The sequence below is a fragment of the Misgurnus anguillicaudatus genome, chromosome 24 (assembly GCF_027580225.2).
Source record: "Misgurnus anguillicaudatus chromosome 24, ASM2758022v2, whole genome shotgun sequence".
Taxonomy (NCBI): domain Eukaryota; kingdom Metazoa; phylum Chordata; class Actinopteri; order Cypriniformes; family Cobitidae; genus Misgurnus; species Misgurnus anguillicaudatus.
Genome location: NC_073360.2, coordinates 46,453,143 through 46,470,715, shown reverse-complemented (window position 1 = coordinate 46,470,715; position 17,573 = coordinate 46,453,143). Strand labels below are relative to the sequence as shown.

Sequence of the window (17,573 nt, the reverse complement as noted above, 5' to 3'; positions counted from 1 at the left end):
TCTTTTAAAAACAGTTAAATGCTGTTTTATCTGTTTGTAACAGCAACATAAAAAGCAGAATAAAAACAGGTGGTGGTCCTCCATCTTCATGTGATGTGCTGGCAGGATTGATGTCTTTAAACTGATTGATTGTACAGATCATCTCTGGAGCAGTTGCTCTTTCTTAAACCCACATCCAATGCAACACTTTGATTGCTGATTAATACAATTTTAATTGTAGTTTATTATAAGATTGTGTTTTCCTCTCTTTTGTGCAGTTGTAGATAATACACCAACACTTTTAGCAGTTCCCAATAATGTGTTAAATGAAGTATGATATGCAGTAAGTGAATGTAAATGTTATTCTACATCAAAAGATTATAAAGTGCAACTGTTTCTGAGCAATGCACACGACAGTAAAGAAATCCTCTCAGACAGAAACTATATGCAAGTGGTTAAATAAGTTTACTTCAATTGCATTATTCTTATATAACTGATTTCTGACTACAACAATATTAGCAGGAATCCACATTAACTGAAAGTCCTGCATCTGCTGAGAAAAGTGTAAAGAAGATAAAGATATGTGAAAATATGTGCAAAAAACTTATTTGGTTATTGTCATTTTTGTCACAGGAAAGGGACAGGGCAACATCTTTGTATTCAGAGTATATATAACCCTACTTGACAATCTAAAGACAAAACTAATATCGGAGATGAGTTTATTCAAAGGAAACTTATTTCACACCGAGTAATAGTCTTTATTGTACATATTATAACATCTATTAGTGCTGGGTATGATTAATTGCTGTTTTTATTAATGGAAATTTAAATACATTTAAAATGAAAGTGATCAGCATGTTTGTCTTGTCATTCATTTAATGATAATCAAATCTGTTAAACAAAAAGAAGTCGCACAAGCACAGAAAAAATATATTTGTTATATTATATATTTTTTAAATAACATCGCTAAAAGATTGAATCTATACTTTTTTATTACGTGTTGAATTTGAAAAGCTCTTCTCATATTTCTCGTATAATGGAGAATACACAACTGCGTCAGACTTTCCGTATCACATCTGCTTAAAAAGGTACAAACTAATCCTGTTAACATGAAATAAATCTGCTCCCGAGCAGGTTTAATCTTCCGGACTGGTTGATATGACAGCAACTCTATGATGAGCTTTGAAGAACCAAATAATCCAAGATCAAGCCAAATAGTCAACAACCAAATCCAGCTAACCGAGTAATCCACGTACGAAGAACGGACCCCAGGACTCATTTTCTGCTTTATACTCATCTAATCTTCCTCTTCTCACATACTTTATCCTCATCGCTAATTTATGCTGTATATTCACGAGGCAAACAATACTTTCAAGCTTGTAAAATACTATAGCTAGTATTGTAGCAACCAAAGCACATAATAATAATAATAATAATAATAAACTTTATTTTCTATAGCACCTTTAAATGTAAATCTCAAAGCGCTGAACAACAACAATATACAAATAATACATACATATATAAAACAATGCAACAACAAGTAAAACCATAAATAAAGGAATAAAATACAAATGTTCAATTAAAAGCTAACCTAAAAAAATGAGTTTTAAGGCGAAATTTAAAAATGCTAAGAGTATTAGCTTGCCTTATCTCAATAGGTAAGGAGTTCCATAGTTTTGGAGCTAATGAAGAGAAAGCCCTGTCGCCCATTGATCTTAAACGAGTTAAAGGAACAGTTAAAAGGCCAGTTTCAGAAGAGCGAAGGTCACGTGATGGAATATATGGAATTAAAAGCTCAGCCAAATATTGAGGTGCCAAATCCATGCAAAGCCTTGTAAGTAAGCATCAAAATTTTAAAATCAACTCTAAAACCAACAGGGAGCCAATGTAAGGACTCCAGAACCGGGTAATATGGTCTCTCATGCTAGTTCTAGTGAGGATTCTAGCAGCTGAATTTTGCACTACCTGCAATCTGTTTAAGGTAGCTTTAGATGCCCCTGCCAGCAAGGCATTACAATAATCAATCCTGGTAAACACAAAAGTGTTTATCAACCTCTCAGCAACAGGGAAAGACAGCATCGGACGTAATCTCGCGATATTTCTAAGATGAAAGAAGGATGTTCTAACAGTGTTTTTAATATGAGGTTCAAATGTTAAACTAGAATCGAAAATCACGCCCATATTCTTCAATTTTGGTTTAAATTCCATAACTGAACCATCAATGGGCAAAGTAACCGACCCAGCTTTACGTAATTGGTGTGGTGTTCCAATAAGCATAACCTCAGTTTTTTCACTGTTAAAACAAAGAAAATTGTGTGTCATCCAATCTTTTATCTTTGAAATACAAGTGGTAATAAAATCAACAGGCACATTGTCATTAGGCTTAGTGTGTATGTATATCTGAGTGTCATCTGCATATAGGTGAAAGTTTAAACCAAGAGATCTCAAAAGCTGACCAAGTGGGTAAGTGTAGATGTTAAAAAGCAAGGGGCCCAAAATTGATCCCTGAGGGACTCCAGATTGCACAACACTAGTTTCAGACCTGAAACCACCCATAGACACAAATTGTTTACGATCAGAGAGGTAGGACTTAACCCTTGTGTGGTGTTCGGGTCTGTGGGACCCTTTTTTAATGTTTAAAAGAAAAATATGCAATTATTTGATGTTTCAACCTCAGATTCATTGGCCTTGGCTCATTTTATATGAAGAACATTAAAATAAACAACTTTATAATTACTGTACACTGTACACCCCCCTACACATTTATATTACATATGTGGTGTTCAGGTCCACTGGACCCGTGGTTAAAAAGAGTGTAAAAATTTAATGTGCTATGTAACTTTACTCTGTTTTTCTATTATCTGGGACTCCTGTGAGTGCATGAGTGTGTTTGTATTTATGTCTGTACATATGTGATGGATGCATGTCAAAGTTTTGTCCTTCTGCTCTTGCTGTAATGCCGCAAGCATACAACATGCTATATATCAAGCATGAACATTTGTTTGTACCTACTGTCCCAAACACTTTACCTTTTGTCTAACAAGGAACCATTCTACATTTTTACCATTATCTCCCTTACAAAAAATCCATAATTTTATTGTAGTAAAATTATGGTAATTTGGTATATTGGTTACCACAAAACCTATGGTGTGTGTGTGTGTGTGTGTGTGTGTGTGTGTGTGTGTGTGTGTGTGTGTGTGTGTGTGTGTGTGTGTGTGTACCTGGTATTTATCACATTGTGGGGACCAAATGTCAGCTGTGTGCATGAGTGTGTGAGAGAGAGTGAATAATAGAGAAAGTAAAATATTATCCATATATTGTGGCCAATAGCAACACATTGTACTGCAATTGTACTGGACACAATATGTGTGTATAAAATGCAAAAAATGCATACGCAACACCTCTACACATTAAAAATCTGCTTCTTATGTGTTGTGTTGGCTGTCATGAACAGGTTATGTGTTCAGTATGGATGATGTCTTATGATACGGCATCTGTTCAGTTGGGGCCTGTGCTGTGTAGACTGACACAAATGTGTACAATTTCAAAAAGTTCAAAGAATTAAACATCAACAGTGATGAAAAACTTTGTTTCATTTATACTTATTTAAGATAAACATGTGTTCCCTTGAGTATCTGGATCAGAATAGAATTTTCTTCTTTTGTTTCATATTACCACAAAAAAAAACGAATGGCACTTTAGTTTATAAATAGTCTCTACCAGTGGTAAATGAAAAATATTAACCATAAATTCTGTCTATATTACTTGCAATAAGGCTAAAGTAAACATCTGTAAACAATTATTACATACATTTTTATGACTGCATTAATTTAAGATACTAATAATGCTCTGGGTCCACTAGACCCACAAACATTGTCTAAGTAACAGAAATATGAACACCACACAAGGGTTAAACCAATTCAGTGCAGTATCACATACCCCAAAAACAGTTTCTAGACGATTAATTAATACCAAATGATCAACAGTGTCAAAAGCGGCACTGAGATCAAGAAGGATCAAGATTGAAAGATACCCAGAATCTGAAGCAATTAACGCCTCCAAAGCGCCTCAAGTGGTCATTTTTAGAACAACACCTGACGTTCAGACGTCTTTGATGGAGTTCAGGGGCCTCATTTATTAAGCGTGCGTATGCACAGAAGTGTGCGTAGGAACAGTTTTACGCAAAGTGTGGAATTTATCAAATTGCACTTATATGTAGAAATGTGTGTAAATATACGCACATCTCTGAGTATCCGTACGCAGAGCATCTAGTGCTAGAATAGTGATACTACACAGAATCATCCCCAGTGTGTAAAGAAGTGTGTATTTATTATCCACAAGCAGGTGCTAAAATGATTTGTGTATAGGAACAGCAAACCATTGTTGAAGTTAATGATTTATTTGTGATTTGTCGTCAAATTGGTGTCTACCACTATAAATAAAGCGCTGACAATGCAGTGCAATGACTTATCTTGCGTTATTGGAAGACTTGGGAAATCATCCATCCGCCGGGAGCTCGTTTCAGATCGCGCCGTTGATGCTGGTTATATGCTGCTGTCCAAGGTGGAAAGTTCTGTCATTGTCTGTCCTCCTTCATTTGCACTAATTTCACGTTGGTGTGCTGTGACGCGTTTTTTAATTTAATGTCAAACCACTTTTTATTTCTAGGAGTGTTCTCATATTGTACCCAACGTAATTAAACTCACTGGTAACATGTTCCCATGCAGATTTGTTTTCTTTTGTTAGTCATTCCTCGCGCATTAAGTGAACCAAACAGTATGTGTTATAAGGATTTAACCTCATTCGTAGATACAAATATAGAAAATTTTCTACTCGCAATGTTGATAAATGAGGCCCCAGGATTTTACCTCGAGATTGTACATTTTATAATAATGACCTAATGTACTGTTCACTGAGTATGAATTTACTGTTTTGTTTTACATTTATTTTGAATTAGGCATAAAATGTGTTGTGTCTTATTGTAAATTTATTATAAAGTTTGTATTTGTCCACTAGATGGCGCAGTTCGACTCTGTCGTTCAGAAAGCGTCTGACAGATAATCAACAGCGATAGACCAAAGCTGAAATGTCAAGTTTATCATTTTATTAAACTTTGTGATTTTATTTACATTTCATTCAGTGTCTGAACTTTTTGATCAGATAATCATGAAAAAGTCCTGCAGTCAGATCCTGAAGAACACAAAAGCAAAGACGTCCAATATTTGGATTTAGAGATAAATGAGCTGCGAGTCTTCAATGTTGTGCTGAACTTGAACACATTTCAGTTTAAGATGAAGTTAAAAACCCCAACAGTGTAGAAGAAGAGGAATCTTGTCAGTATTTACTTCAGTTTATGATCCTATGAGATTTCTTGCTCCTCTTACACTGACTGATAAATCACTCTTATAGGAAATGACATCTTTACATCTTTAATGTCTCTGTGCAAAAGTCCTGAATAAAAATGAAAGAGAAAGTCAATCAGATATGAGATCATCATCAGTGTCAGTTGAAGAGATAGAAAAACAAACTATTAGTGCTGTCAGTCAGTGATGGAAATAAAATCTTCAACATAATAAACATGTCAACAATCTGTTTATCACATACACATGAGCTACAACAATACAAAAACACATTTCATCTATTTCCTCTGAATATTTGATGTCAATGTAAGAGATGAATGTATTGATATGTATGTAGTATAATATAATGACACACTGACAGTTTTATGAGTTCACACACAAACAGTAAGAAAATGAAGGTGATGCTTTATTTTAAAAGTCCTGGAGGTTGACAGTCGTGTAAATAAAGAGAAACAGCATCAATGTCAAAGCTCGACAGAGAGTTGTGTGAAGTGTCCATCAGATTTTAAGAGTTGACTTTCTATTCTTTTTTCTAATCTTCATCTGTATCATTTATCATCTGTACTTTGTGTTGATCTGTTGTGTATATATTGTGTTTGTGTTGTTATTTCTGTCTGTATTCTGATGATTTGATAAATAATGCTTATAACATGAAATAAAAACCAAGTTGTTATAAAAAGAGTTTAAGATGAACATCTAGTCAAGTGTGCAGAACTATAGAGGTGTCGGCCTATCAAACAAACCCCATTAACAAACATCATATATAATGTGTAAGAAGAGTAAGATCACAGTATTAAATCCTGGAGTGAACAAACTCAACATCACAGTTAGTAAACAGACTCAGACATTGGATTGAATTCTTATTGTGTTGATCTGACAAAGCATCAAGTGTTGTTCATGTACACTTCATATTTTCTGTTTGTTGGGTTTAAAGGATACATTCTAGGATTTAAATGACACTGCATGAGTTTACTTTAAACATTTATTAAAATGAGCTCTACTCACCATACTGTCTGTAGTTTATAATGTGGATCATCTTTTAGATCAGAGATCAGCTTCACTCCTGAATCTGTGAGATTATTACAAGACAGATCCAGATATCTCAGGTGTGATGGGTTTGATCTCAGAGCTGAAGTCAGAGCAACACAACCTTCATCTGTAATATCACAACCACTCAACCTGTAGAGAACAGAGACTTTATGTGAATTATACAAAACTACAAAGTTTGTTCACAAATCTCTAACCTCCATCTCTTCATGTAATGTTCCTCTTTCAATCCCTCAGTAACTGAGACACTGTGTGTTTAAATGTCAAATAAATCCATCACACAGCTGACTATTAGTGTTAGATGTCCTAAACCACATGTAAATGACCATTAAATCCCCCATCAATGAAGTGAGCTGACACATTTACCTCCAGCTATAGAGGGCGATGTTGTCAAGGAACTTTACAAAAAGGCTTTCACCAAAAGGACTTTATTGCTAAACTTTGAGCAAAATGCTGCTAAAGAACTCTTTATTTATTTTTGCTTTAGTTAAATATTGATTTTGTTGAATGCTTAAAGTGTACTTTTTTGTGATTTGTTTTGCAAGAGTGCTTATGTTTTTACCACATACTTTTATTTTGAAATATGAGAGGAAGTGCGGAGGCGCTGTGTGTGTATTTTCGCGCACTTTCTAAGGCAAGCGTCAGTCTGATTAACGCTACCGGAGACGTAAGGTGAACGTTTTGTACATGCTGTTAAAAAAGGTTTATTTCTCCAACTAAGCTCCTGGCTGACAAAGGGCACAAGGTACTGTTTTGATTTTGTACTGTTTGGTGAACTTTGAGACTTTCGTATATTTATTTTACTTCTGGTTAATCTTTTAATTAATCTCATCTGAAGCTGTTCGCTAATGTTAAACGGGTCATTTGCGTATATTTGCTAATGTTGCTGATATCGTCTTATTTCTGTTTATTGCATCCTAAATAGTTTCATACTAAACTGTCTTTATTTGGAAATATGTTTTTCTTTTAATTGAGTCATTTATACTAAAAGGTTGTTAACTCCAGTCCGGTGTTAATTAGGCTGGTTTTTGTAATCCATTAAATGGTTTAGTCTTTAAGATAGCACTTTAATTGAAGTTTATCAATTGTCTAAAACCTTTTAGTCTTTATTTGCACTAAATATTGTTACTGCCAAGTGTAAATAATTTATATTATTAAGGATTACAGTACGGTAGGGGAGTGATATTGAATTAGCCTGTAGACTAAAATGTGATTTATTGTCACATATATATGGCCTAAGTCTAAGACAGTGTAAATGTGTATTATGTGTTTGTGGACATTTATGTTCAACTTGTAGGTAAATGTCTAATTTATTGTCTGTTTGTTTGTTTTTATTCAGCTCTTACGGTGTTTGTCCTAGAAATTAAATCTTTCATAAACATCAGTTGAGAGTCAGTTGTCATCTGTTCAGCCGGGGATGCTACAGTAAGAGCTTTACCCAGAAGAACAAAAGCTTCACGCCATCAGTTCTACCACACATCTGAAAGCTGTCTAATGACAACCAAAGGAATTGATTTGTCTGTGGCACTCCTTTAACGAAAATGGATGCATCTGAGACTACAGACCCAGAACAGCAAGTGGAGGCCACTCCTGATGGAACAGAAGAGGAGGAGCTTCGCCGTTCTAGTCGACAACGGAACCCTACGGAGAAGATGCGTGCATATATAAAGGAGGAAGCCCTGAAAAAGGAGAAAAAATTGCTTCAGCTGTACGAACAATGGAAAGAGTTGGCTCGCGACACAAGGAAGGAGTTAAAAACAGACGTCAGTGAGAGCCAACTGGTAGCGCTTATTAATATACTTGAGAAGGGAAGGGATGATGTCATGCAAGTTTACCTGGAAATCAGAGATCACATTGCTCCATCCAGTGACACTAGACGCAGAATCGATACTTGTGAAGCTGTGACAAAAGATATTTCAAAGCTCATTTTTGACAGAATGGCATGCCTTGAGGACTTTGACCAAGAAAATGTAAAACACAGCCTTCGTGAGTTACTCCATCATGATCATGCTCGCTCTGTCTACGGATCCACAGTCTCATGCCCCACATCATCAAGGTCTACGGTTATGTCAATTGCAGCGAAGCGGGCAGATGCAGCAGCTGAATTAGCAGCCAAAGAAGCAGAATACTCAATAATTCAAGAGATCGAAGCTCGGAAGTGTGAACTGGAAAAACTAAAGGTAGAGAAGGATCTAAAAGTGGCTAGAGCCAGACTGCAAGCATATGATCAAGAAATGTCACAGGAAGTCAGCATTCATTCTTCAAACTCAAATGCAGGAGAACATCAGGATGTAAGCTTAAAGGCGCAGCAGCAGGTGGTTCCATTTCCCATTCATTGTCCTACCAACGTTACAACATCACTTCCTACTGACATCACAGCTAAATCCTCATCTCCAAAATCTGATATAGCTTATCTCGCTCAAGCTGTACAAGATAGCATAGCCCTAAACAGGCTGCCTACAACAGAACCATCCATATTCACTGGTGATCCTATCCAATTCATTGAGTGGAAGGCTGCATTTGTGTCGCTCATTCATGGAAAGGCCATATCTTCTGCTGACAAGCTGCACTATTTAAAAAGGTATGTTGGTGGGCCAGCCCGCAAATCTCTTGATGGCATCTTCTACAGGAATGATGATGAGGCTTATAATGACGCATGGAACAAGCTGAATCAACGGTATGGACAGCCATTTGTCATACAGAAGGCATTCAGGGAAAAACTATCCAAATGGCCTAAGATCCAGTCTAAGGATGCTGAAGGGTTCAGAGAATTCTCAGACTTCTTGAACGCATGTCATCAAGCTATGCCTCACGTCAAAGGGCTCGAAATACTGAATGACTGTGATGAAAACCAAAAACTCGTACACAAATTACCAGATTGGGCAGCAGCACGGTGGAACCGTCAGGTCACGCAGACACTGATTGAGACTCATGACTTTCCAAAGTTTATAGATTTTGTGACCTTCATGTCAATGGAAGCAGAGATTACATGTAATCCAGTCACCTCCTTCAGCGCTCTTCGTGCCTCTGACCACATTTCAGAAAAATGGAATCATAAAGACAGTAAAAGGAACAAGGCTAACGTCTTTCACATTCGAACAGCTACAGAAGATAAACAGAATGATGAAAATGATCAAAGCCCCGCTAAAGGAAATTATATCACATGTCTCTTCTGCAAAGACAGAAAGCATAAGATTCATAGCTGTTCTAAATTTTTGGCAAAACCCCTGGAAGAGAAACGGAAATATGTGAAGGAGAACAAACTCTGCTACGGTTGCATGAAACCGGGCCACGCTGCAAAAGACTGCCGTCACCGTTTGTCCTGTGACAGCTGCAAAGGTAGACATCCAACATGTCTGCATGATGAAAACTACACAAAGAAATTCATCCCTGCACCAGTCTTAAACCAAGGTGACACAGAGACAACTACTGCTACATCTCACAAAGTAGAGAATCATGAAACATCCACCAATACTTCGATGATCGTGCCATTGTGGGTATCAACTGAGAGGAATCCAGGCTCTGAAAAACTTGTTTATGCTCTGCTTGACACCCAGAGTGATACTGTGTTTATCGAACGAGAATTGAGCAACAAGCTACATGCTGACTCCTGTCCTGTGAGACTGAAATTAACAACTATGACTGCAAAGGATGTTATCATGCCGAGTGAAAGAGTGTCGGGACTCAAAGTAAGAGGCTACAATTCCTCTGTTGTTCTCAGTCTGCCTCCTGCCTACACTAAGGACTCTATTCCAGTGAGCCGTACTCACATCCCTACTTGTGACACAGCACGACATTGGAAGCATCTCTCTACCATAGTAGACAAAATTCCACCTCTGCAAGATTGTGAGGTTGGCCTTCTCATAGAGCTGTCCAAGGGCTTTGGCACCAAAAGAGGTGATTTTGGGAGGAGACGATGAACCCTATGCAATTCATACAGACCTAGGATGGAGCGTTGTTGGTCGTCTGTCATCAGACCATGAATTGCAAAGTTTCAATACCATTTGTCATCGTGTCAGTATTAAAGAGCTCCCCCCAGTGACTCCAGCAGATGTTATTAAAGTATTGGAGTCTGACTTCAAAGACGATGGTGAAGACAATAAAACTGTCTCACAAGATGACATCCTCTTCTTGACCAAACTGCAGCAAGGCATCAGGAAGAATGATTACGGACATTACGAGATGCCTCTCCCTTTCAGAGCAAGACCTCATTTGCCTAACAATAAACAGCTTGCCATTCTAAGGCTCAATCATCTCAAAAGGAAACTGTTGAAAGATGAAAGGTACAAGGAACACTACGTAAGGTTTATGGAAGAGGTAGTTGAAAAGGGTGATGCAGAAGAAGTATATAAGGAAGGAAAGGATGGAGAGAACTGGTACATCCCTCATCACGGGGTGTACCATCCCAAAAAGCCAGACAAGCTCCGTGTTGTCTTCGACTGCTCCGCCAAGTACCAGGGTACCAGCCTTAACGACCATTTACTCCAAGGTCCAGATTTAATGAATAATCTGACTGGTGTTCTTGTAAGGTTCAGACAACATCCCGTCGCCCTTATGTGCGATGTGGAAAAGATGTTTCACCAATTTCATGTGGAAGAAGCAGATCGAAATTACCTCTGTTTTCTCTGGTGGAAAAATGGAAACTTGTCTTCACACCCACAAGAATACCGAATGAAGGTCCATCTTTTCGGTGCTACTTCATCACCTGGATGCGCCAACTATGGCCTAAAACATCTCGCTAAGGAATATGAGTCCATGTATCCCCTTGGCTCAAAATTCATCACAACAGACTTCTATGTAGATGATGGTGTCACCAGTGTAGCCAGTACAGAAGAAGCTGTCCAGGTAGCAAGAGAAGCTCGTCAACTGTGCGCCTTAGGTGGCCTTAGACTGCACAAATTTATTTCCAATGACAGAGTTGTTCTGGATAGCATTCCAGTTTCTGAACGAGCTGTTGAAGTAAAGTCGTTTGACCTCAACTTCGACGACACACCCCTAGAGAGAGCTTTAGGGATCCACTGGCACATTGATTCTGACAGATTTAGATTCTCTGTTGACCTCAAAGACCAGCCAGCAACACGCCGTGGCATACTGTCCACAGTTGCATCACTGTACGATCCGCTGGGCTTTATTGCTCCTTTCCTGCTCAGTGGAAAATTGGTGCTTCAGGAAATGTGCAGAAACGGAACAGGCTGGGATGATCCCCTTCCTGAAGAATTACAGCCAAGGTGGGAGCTTTGGAAAGCTGATCTTGTGAACTTGGAGCGGATCAATATACCTCGCTGCTATGCGCCTGCAAACTTTGGAAAGGTCATCAAAAGAGAACTTCATCACTTCTCTGATGCCAGTAACAGCGGATATGGCCAGTGTTCCTATTTAAGACTAACAAGTGAAGAAGGAAACATCCATTGTGCCCTGGTCATAGGGAAATCAAGAGTTGCTCCCATTAAGATCCAGACTATTCCCAGGCTCGAACTGACGGCTGCCGTCATCTCAGTTGCCATGAGCAAAATGCTGAAACAGGAGCTGAAGTATGCAGACATAGAAGAACATTTCTGGACCGATTCTCAAGTAGTTTTGGGATACATAAACAACGAAGCATGGCGCTTTCACACGTTCGTGGCAAACAGAGTCCAGAAGATCCACCTCAGCACTAATTCTCAACAGTGGAGATACGTTCCCACTAATGAAAACCCAGCTGACCATGCGTCAAGAGGTTTGAACGCTGGTGAGATTCTTACCTCAAACTGGTTGACAGGGCCAAGTTTCCTATGGAAGAAAGACATACCTCCTGTTGCAGATATTGACATCGCACTAGCAGTTGGAGATCCTGAAGTGAGAAAAGTTCAGACACTGAGTACAGAAACAACAGAAATCAGCCTCTCAGACCGCTTGTTAAAGCTGTCTTCATGGTCTAGAGCTGTCCAAGCTGTAGCTCGCCTTGTTCGCAGAGCCAAAGGAGATAAGTCCAACAGTCATAGTACTGTAGCTGAACGAGAAAATGCCAAATGCATCATCATTAAGGACTTACAAAGAAACACCTATCCTAAGGATATCAAGTTGTTGAGCAAGGGAACCCAGCTGTCACCTGGCAGCAAGTTATATCATCTTGATGCCTTCCTAGATCAAGAAGGAGTACTCAAGGTGGGAGGGAGGCTTTGCAATGCACCCCTACCCAACTCAGTCAAACACCCAGCAGTCATACCTAAAGATCACCACATAACAAAGATGATTATCTCTCAATGTCATGTGAATGTCAAACACCAAGGAAAGGGCCTTACAATTAATGAGATCAGATAACAAGGCTACTGGATTCCAGGTATGAACAGAGCAGTAGCTTCTCATGTGCATCATTGTGTAACATGTCGGAAGCTCAGGAGACCCACAGAGGAACAAAGAATGGCTGACCTCCCTTCAGAGCGTACAAATCCATCTCCACCATTCACGTACTGTGGTATGGACTGCTTTGGTCCTTTTATCACCAAACAGAGTCGGAAAGAACATAAAAGGTATGGCCTTCTCTTTACATGTTTCAGCTCCAGAGCTATTCATATTGAAATGCTTAATGACATGTCAACAGATGCCTTTATCAATGGCCTGCGCTGTTTCATTGCATTACGGGGGGCAGTACGTGAAATCAAATGTGACCAAGGCACCAACTTTTTAGGAGCCAAGAATGAGCTTAAGAATGCTCTCAAGGAGATTGACAAGGATCGTCTGACAGTGTTCTTAGCTGAGAAGCAGTGCGACTTTGTCCTAAATGCGCCCCATTCAAGCCATGCAGGTGGAATATGGGAAAGACAAATCAGAACAGTGAGAAATGTTCTACGCTCAACTCTCTCGCTTTCTTCTGACAGACTGGACGATGCATCACTCAGGACATTCCTTTATGAAGCAATGGCAATCGTAAACAGTAGACCACTCTCGGTCGACAACCTAAATGACCCCAACAGCCTTGCACCTCTCACTCCTAATAACCTGCTTACCATGAAGTCTGCTCCAGCATTACCACCACCAGGCAGATTCCTCAGGGAAGACATCTATGCACGGAAAAGGTGGCGACATGTCCAGTATCTCGCCGAGCAGTTTTGGAGTCGTTGGCGTAAGGAGTATTTATCCAACATTGCCACCAGACAGCGCTGGCACACAGCAAAGAGAAACCTGCAAGTAGGAGATATTGTCATGGAGAAGGCTGACAATCTGCCCAGAAATGAGTGGCGGCTGGCCAGAGTTACAGAAACTACTACAGATAAAGACGGGCTTGTGAGAAGGGTTAAGATATGTCTTGGTGACCGGCATCTGGAAAAGGATGGTCGTCGCCTTAACAAGCTGTCTGTCATTGAAAGGCCAGTCCAGAAGCTGATACTGTTGCTAGAGGCCGTCTAGCTGCTTCCAGATACAACCACGTGTATCCTTTTCATTATATTGGGTTTTCAGTTAAAAGTTACTTTTTTACTTTAAGTCTTTAAAAATCATTGGTAATTTATATTCCTTAATGCCATATAAATCAATCATGATTTGGTGGGAGTGTAAATGACCATTAAATCCCCCATCAATGAAGTGAGCTGACACATTTACCTCCAGCTATAGAGGGCGATGTTGTCAAGGAACTACACAAAAAGGCTTTCACCAAAAGGACTTTATTGCTAAACTTTGAGCAAAATGCTGCTAAAGAACTCTTTATTTATTTTTGCTTTAGTTAAATATTGATTTTGTTGAATGCTTAAAGTGTACTTTTTTGTGATTTGTTTTGCAAGAGTGCTTATGTTTTTACCACATACTTTTATTTTGAAATATGAGAGGAAGTGCGGAGGCGCTGTGTGTGTATTTTCGCGCACTTTCTAAGGGAAGCGTCAGTCTGATTAACGCTACCGGAGACGTAAGGTGAACGTTTTGTACATGCTGTTAAAAAAGGTTTATTTCTCCAACTAAGCTCCTGGCTGACAAAGGGCACAAGGTACTGTTTTGATTTTGTACTGTTTGGTGAACTTTGAGACTTTCGTATATTTATTTTACTTCTGGTTAATCTTTTAATTAATCTCATCTGAAGCTGTTCGCTAATGTTAAACGGGTCATTTGCGTATATTTGCTAATGTTGCTGATATCTTCTTATTTCTGTTTATTGCATCCTAAATAGTTTCATACTAAACTGTCTTTATTTGGAAATATACATTTTTTCTTTTAATTGAGTCATTTATACTAAAAGGTTGTTAACTCCAGTCCGGTGTTAATTAGGCTGGTTTTTGTAATCCATTAAATGGTTTAGTCTTTAAGATAGCACTTTAATTGAAGTTTATCAATTGTCTAAAACCTTTTAGTCTTTATTTGCACTAAATATTGTTACTGCCAAGTGTAAATAATTTATATTATTAAGGATTACAGTACGGTAGGGGAGTGATATTGAATTAGCCTGTAGATTAAAATGTGATTTATTGTCACATATATATGGCCTAAGTCTAAGACAGTGTAAATGTGTATTATGTGTTTGTGGACATTTATGTTCAACTTGTAGGTAAATGTCTAATTTATTGTCTGTTTGTTTGTTTTTATTCAGCTCTTACGGTGTTTGTCCTAGAAATTAAATCTTTCATAAACATCAGTTGAGAGTCAGTTGTCATCTGTTCAGCCGGGGATGCTACACCACATGAAGATTTCTTCATAAATCTGTATTGAGTTCATGACTCACACTTGTAATTCTCATCAGGTATTTGATGTAAAAATCTTCCTCTATTACAGGAGGAATATCAGCTGGAGATAACATAACTCTGATCTTACATTTAAAGATGTTACAGTGTTTAAAGATCAATTTCACTCAATCTATAAAAACATTATTAATGTGTGTGTCAGTAGCTGCGTTTACATGGACATTTGTAATCCGTTTAAATGATCAATCTGAATAAAAATGCTCCATGTAAACACCTCAATCGGACTAAAAAGTGCCAATCTGATTAAAAATCGAATCCGCTTGTTAGGGGTGGTTTATACTGTTTGTAATCCGCTCAAAAGGACATGTATACACTTGATCGGATGGATAACTGAAACTGGGATGCCCTGCGCATGTGCCATCTTTTCTTTTTTTTAATGGCGGTTGGTAAACCAACTGAAAGGCGCATTTCCGCCACCTACAGGACGGGAGCGTGGAGCATATTCACACGTGCAATGACGTAGAATTGCCGTAATGACATGTGACGCAAATAACTCGAGTTTGTTTTGTTGAAGGAAGTCACAAGAAGTAATTGTCTTGTTAATCTTGTTCCTATTATCCTTCAATTCCCCATAAAGTGATACAAGACAGCGTTGTCCGGTCAGTCCATGATTTATTCTCTGATCCACAAAAGCGTGTGTTTGGACTCGCTCTCGCGAACAGTCTCTGCAGCACTGCGTGAAGTAAAATACGCTTTTGGGCAGTGGCGGAGCCAGAGGGGTGTCCAGGGTGGCACTGGACACCCTTGACATGTCACTGGCCACCCCGTGTGCCACCCCATATTTAATGCGCTACTTTCACTTAATCGCTATATGTTTATTTTCGACGTGCGGCAGCGCAGCACATTGTTAAAAACAAACATTATGAATATTAACCCTCCCTGTGGTCGGCGCAAACTCTTTATTTTTCAATCACTGCGCAAAGAGACTTGGATTACTCTGCTGATTTTGGACATACAGATATAATTTATACATCATTTAAAACGTTCAAGTGTCATTTTTTGTGTGTCTATAAAACTGAATGTTGTGCTTTTCACAAAATTAAGAAAATATACATAATGCGCGTTCTGTTATCTCTCCATCAGTGACGTCTTTTCAAAAACGCGTCAGAAAAATTACTGTAACTTAATGAATACTTTTCATACAATCAGAAGATAAATGTCATGTCTACATAATGATTGGAATCTTTAAAATGATGTAAGTGAAGTCGTACATTTTGCTAATATTACATGATTTATTTTCACCGTATATGCTGGAAGTGTGGTAATTGTCTTGTGGACTGAATCTAAGATTGCCAATTCTTTTTACAAGAAAACCCAGCACCATGTTTTCATTTTTGACGTGATCTTTATAGGCTACTGTATGATTGTTAATTCGACTGGATTGCCACATTGAACTTGAAAGCGCGACGCGCATTTCCGATAGTGCGCGTGCACAGCCAGAGCTTAAACGACTTCATATTCGCGTCTTTTTGGCTTAAACGGACAAATGCTCATATGTCAAAATAGCTGTCTTGGTGATTTTCATACTAAACATTTACTAAACGAATAAACATTTTATTGCATTCGGTCTTAGCCTAACCTGTTGAAGTCTCTCTGTCATTCAAGTTAATTAAATATCAAAAGAAAAAAGAAAAGTTTTGCATCTTCTGTATCTTCGTAAATAAAAATTAATCGAAACATCCTTTGTGTTGAGCTCTGCTATTTGAAGTAAGTTTAAGGTTTATTATGGAGTTTAGATTTCCTGATCTTTTGCTTCATTAAAGGGATAGTTCACAAAATGAAAATTCTGTCATCATTTTTACATCCTTATGTTGTTCTAATCCTGTACGAATTTCTTTTTTCTTATGAACACAAAAGAAGATATTTTGATAAATGATGGTATGCACACAGCTGTTAACCATTGACTTCCTTAGTAGGAATAAAAACAACATCAAAATATCTTCTTTTGTGTTTATTAAAATAAAATACAGGTTTAGAACAACATGAGGGTGAGTAACTGATGACAGAATTTTCATTTTTGGGTGAATCCCTTTAACTGACAGTAAATCAGATGTAAGAAATACAGTAGAAAGATTTAAAATTCACCCTTATTATGTTTACATCTAATGCGAACAAAAGATTAATTTATGCTTTCTTGATACATGGTTACATGTCATTTTCTTTTATGGACTATGGACCCCCTAAAGTAGCTATGGCCACCCCCTGGCCACCCCATTAAAAAAATTCTAGTTCCGCCACTGCTTTTGGGGCACACGTGAATGGGTGTTTTTGCTGCTGCTTTATAATCAGAGTGAGACACAAAGCAAATCTTGAAACAGCGTGAAACTATATTTGTGCAATGTGCGCATGTCAAATGATCAAATCTGATGTAAATCTTGTGTCATATAAACATGCACATCAATCTGATCACATTATTAAGTGTTCATGTAAACGCTATGATAGGATTTATTAATCAGAAGGATTTTGATCCGATGGAGGCAAA

At 38.2% G+C, this 17,573-nt stretch overlaps 4 protein-coding genes across 4 annotated transcripts in view; 1 reads left to right on the top strand and 3 right to left on the bottom strand.

Moving 5' to 3' along the window:
- Nucleotides 1-17,573, bottom strand: part of LOC141361723 (protein NLRC3-like) — an 843,841-nt gene that overhangs the window by 489,445 nt on the left and 336,823 nt on the right. The window lies entirely within an intron of this gene.
- The window catches only part of LOC141349277 (protein NLRC3-like), a 162,431-nt gene that overhangs the window by 42,419 nt on the left and 102,439 nt on the right, over nt 1-17,573 (bottom strand). The gene's annotated exons all lie outside the window — the stretch shown is intronic.
- Nucleotides 4,991-17,573, bottom strand: part of LOC141361546 (uncharacterized) — a 70,005-nt gene continuing 57,422 nt past the window's right edge. The window contains exons 5-6 of the mRNA XM_073863033.1: nt 6,345-6,518; nt 4,991-5,430 (exon numbers count right to left, since the gene is read on the bottom strand). Coding sequence (XP_073719134.1) covers nt 5,409-5,430; nt 6,345-6,518 — 196 coding nt within the window. The 3' untranslated portion in view covers nt 4,991-5,408. The remainder of the gene's footprint in view (nt 5,431-6,344; nt 6,519-17,573) is intronic.
- Nucleotides 6,709-10,309, top strand: LOC141361374 (uncharacterized). Its single transcript, XM_073862472.1, has 2 exons — nt 6,709-7,131; nt 7,726-10,309. The coding sequence occupies exon 2, from the start codon at nt 7,928-7,930 to the stop codon at nt 10,304-10,306; it is 2,379 nt and encodes a 792-aa protein (XP_073718573.1). The 5' UTR covers nt 6,709-7,131; nt 7,726-7,927; the 3' UTR covers nt 10,307-10,309.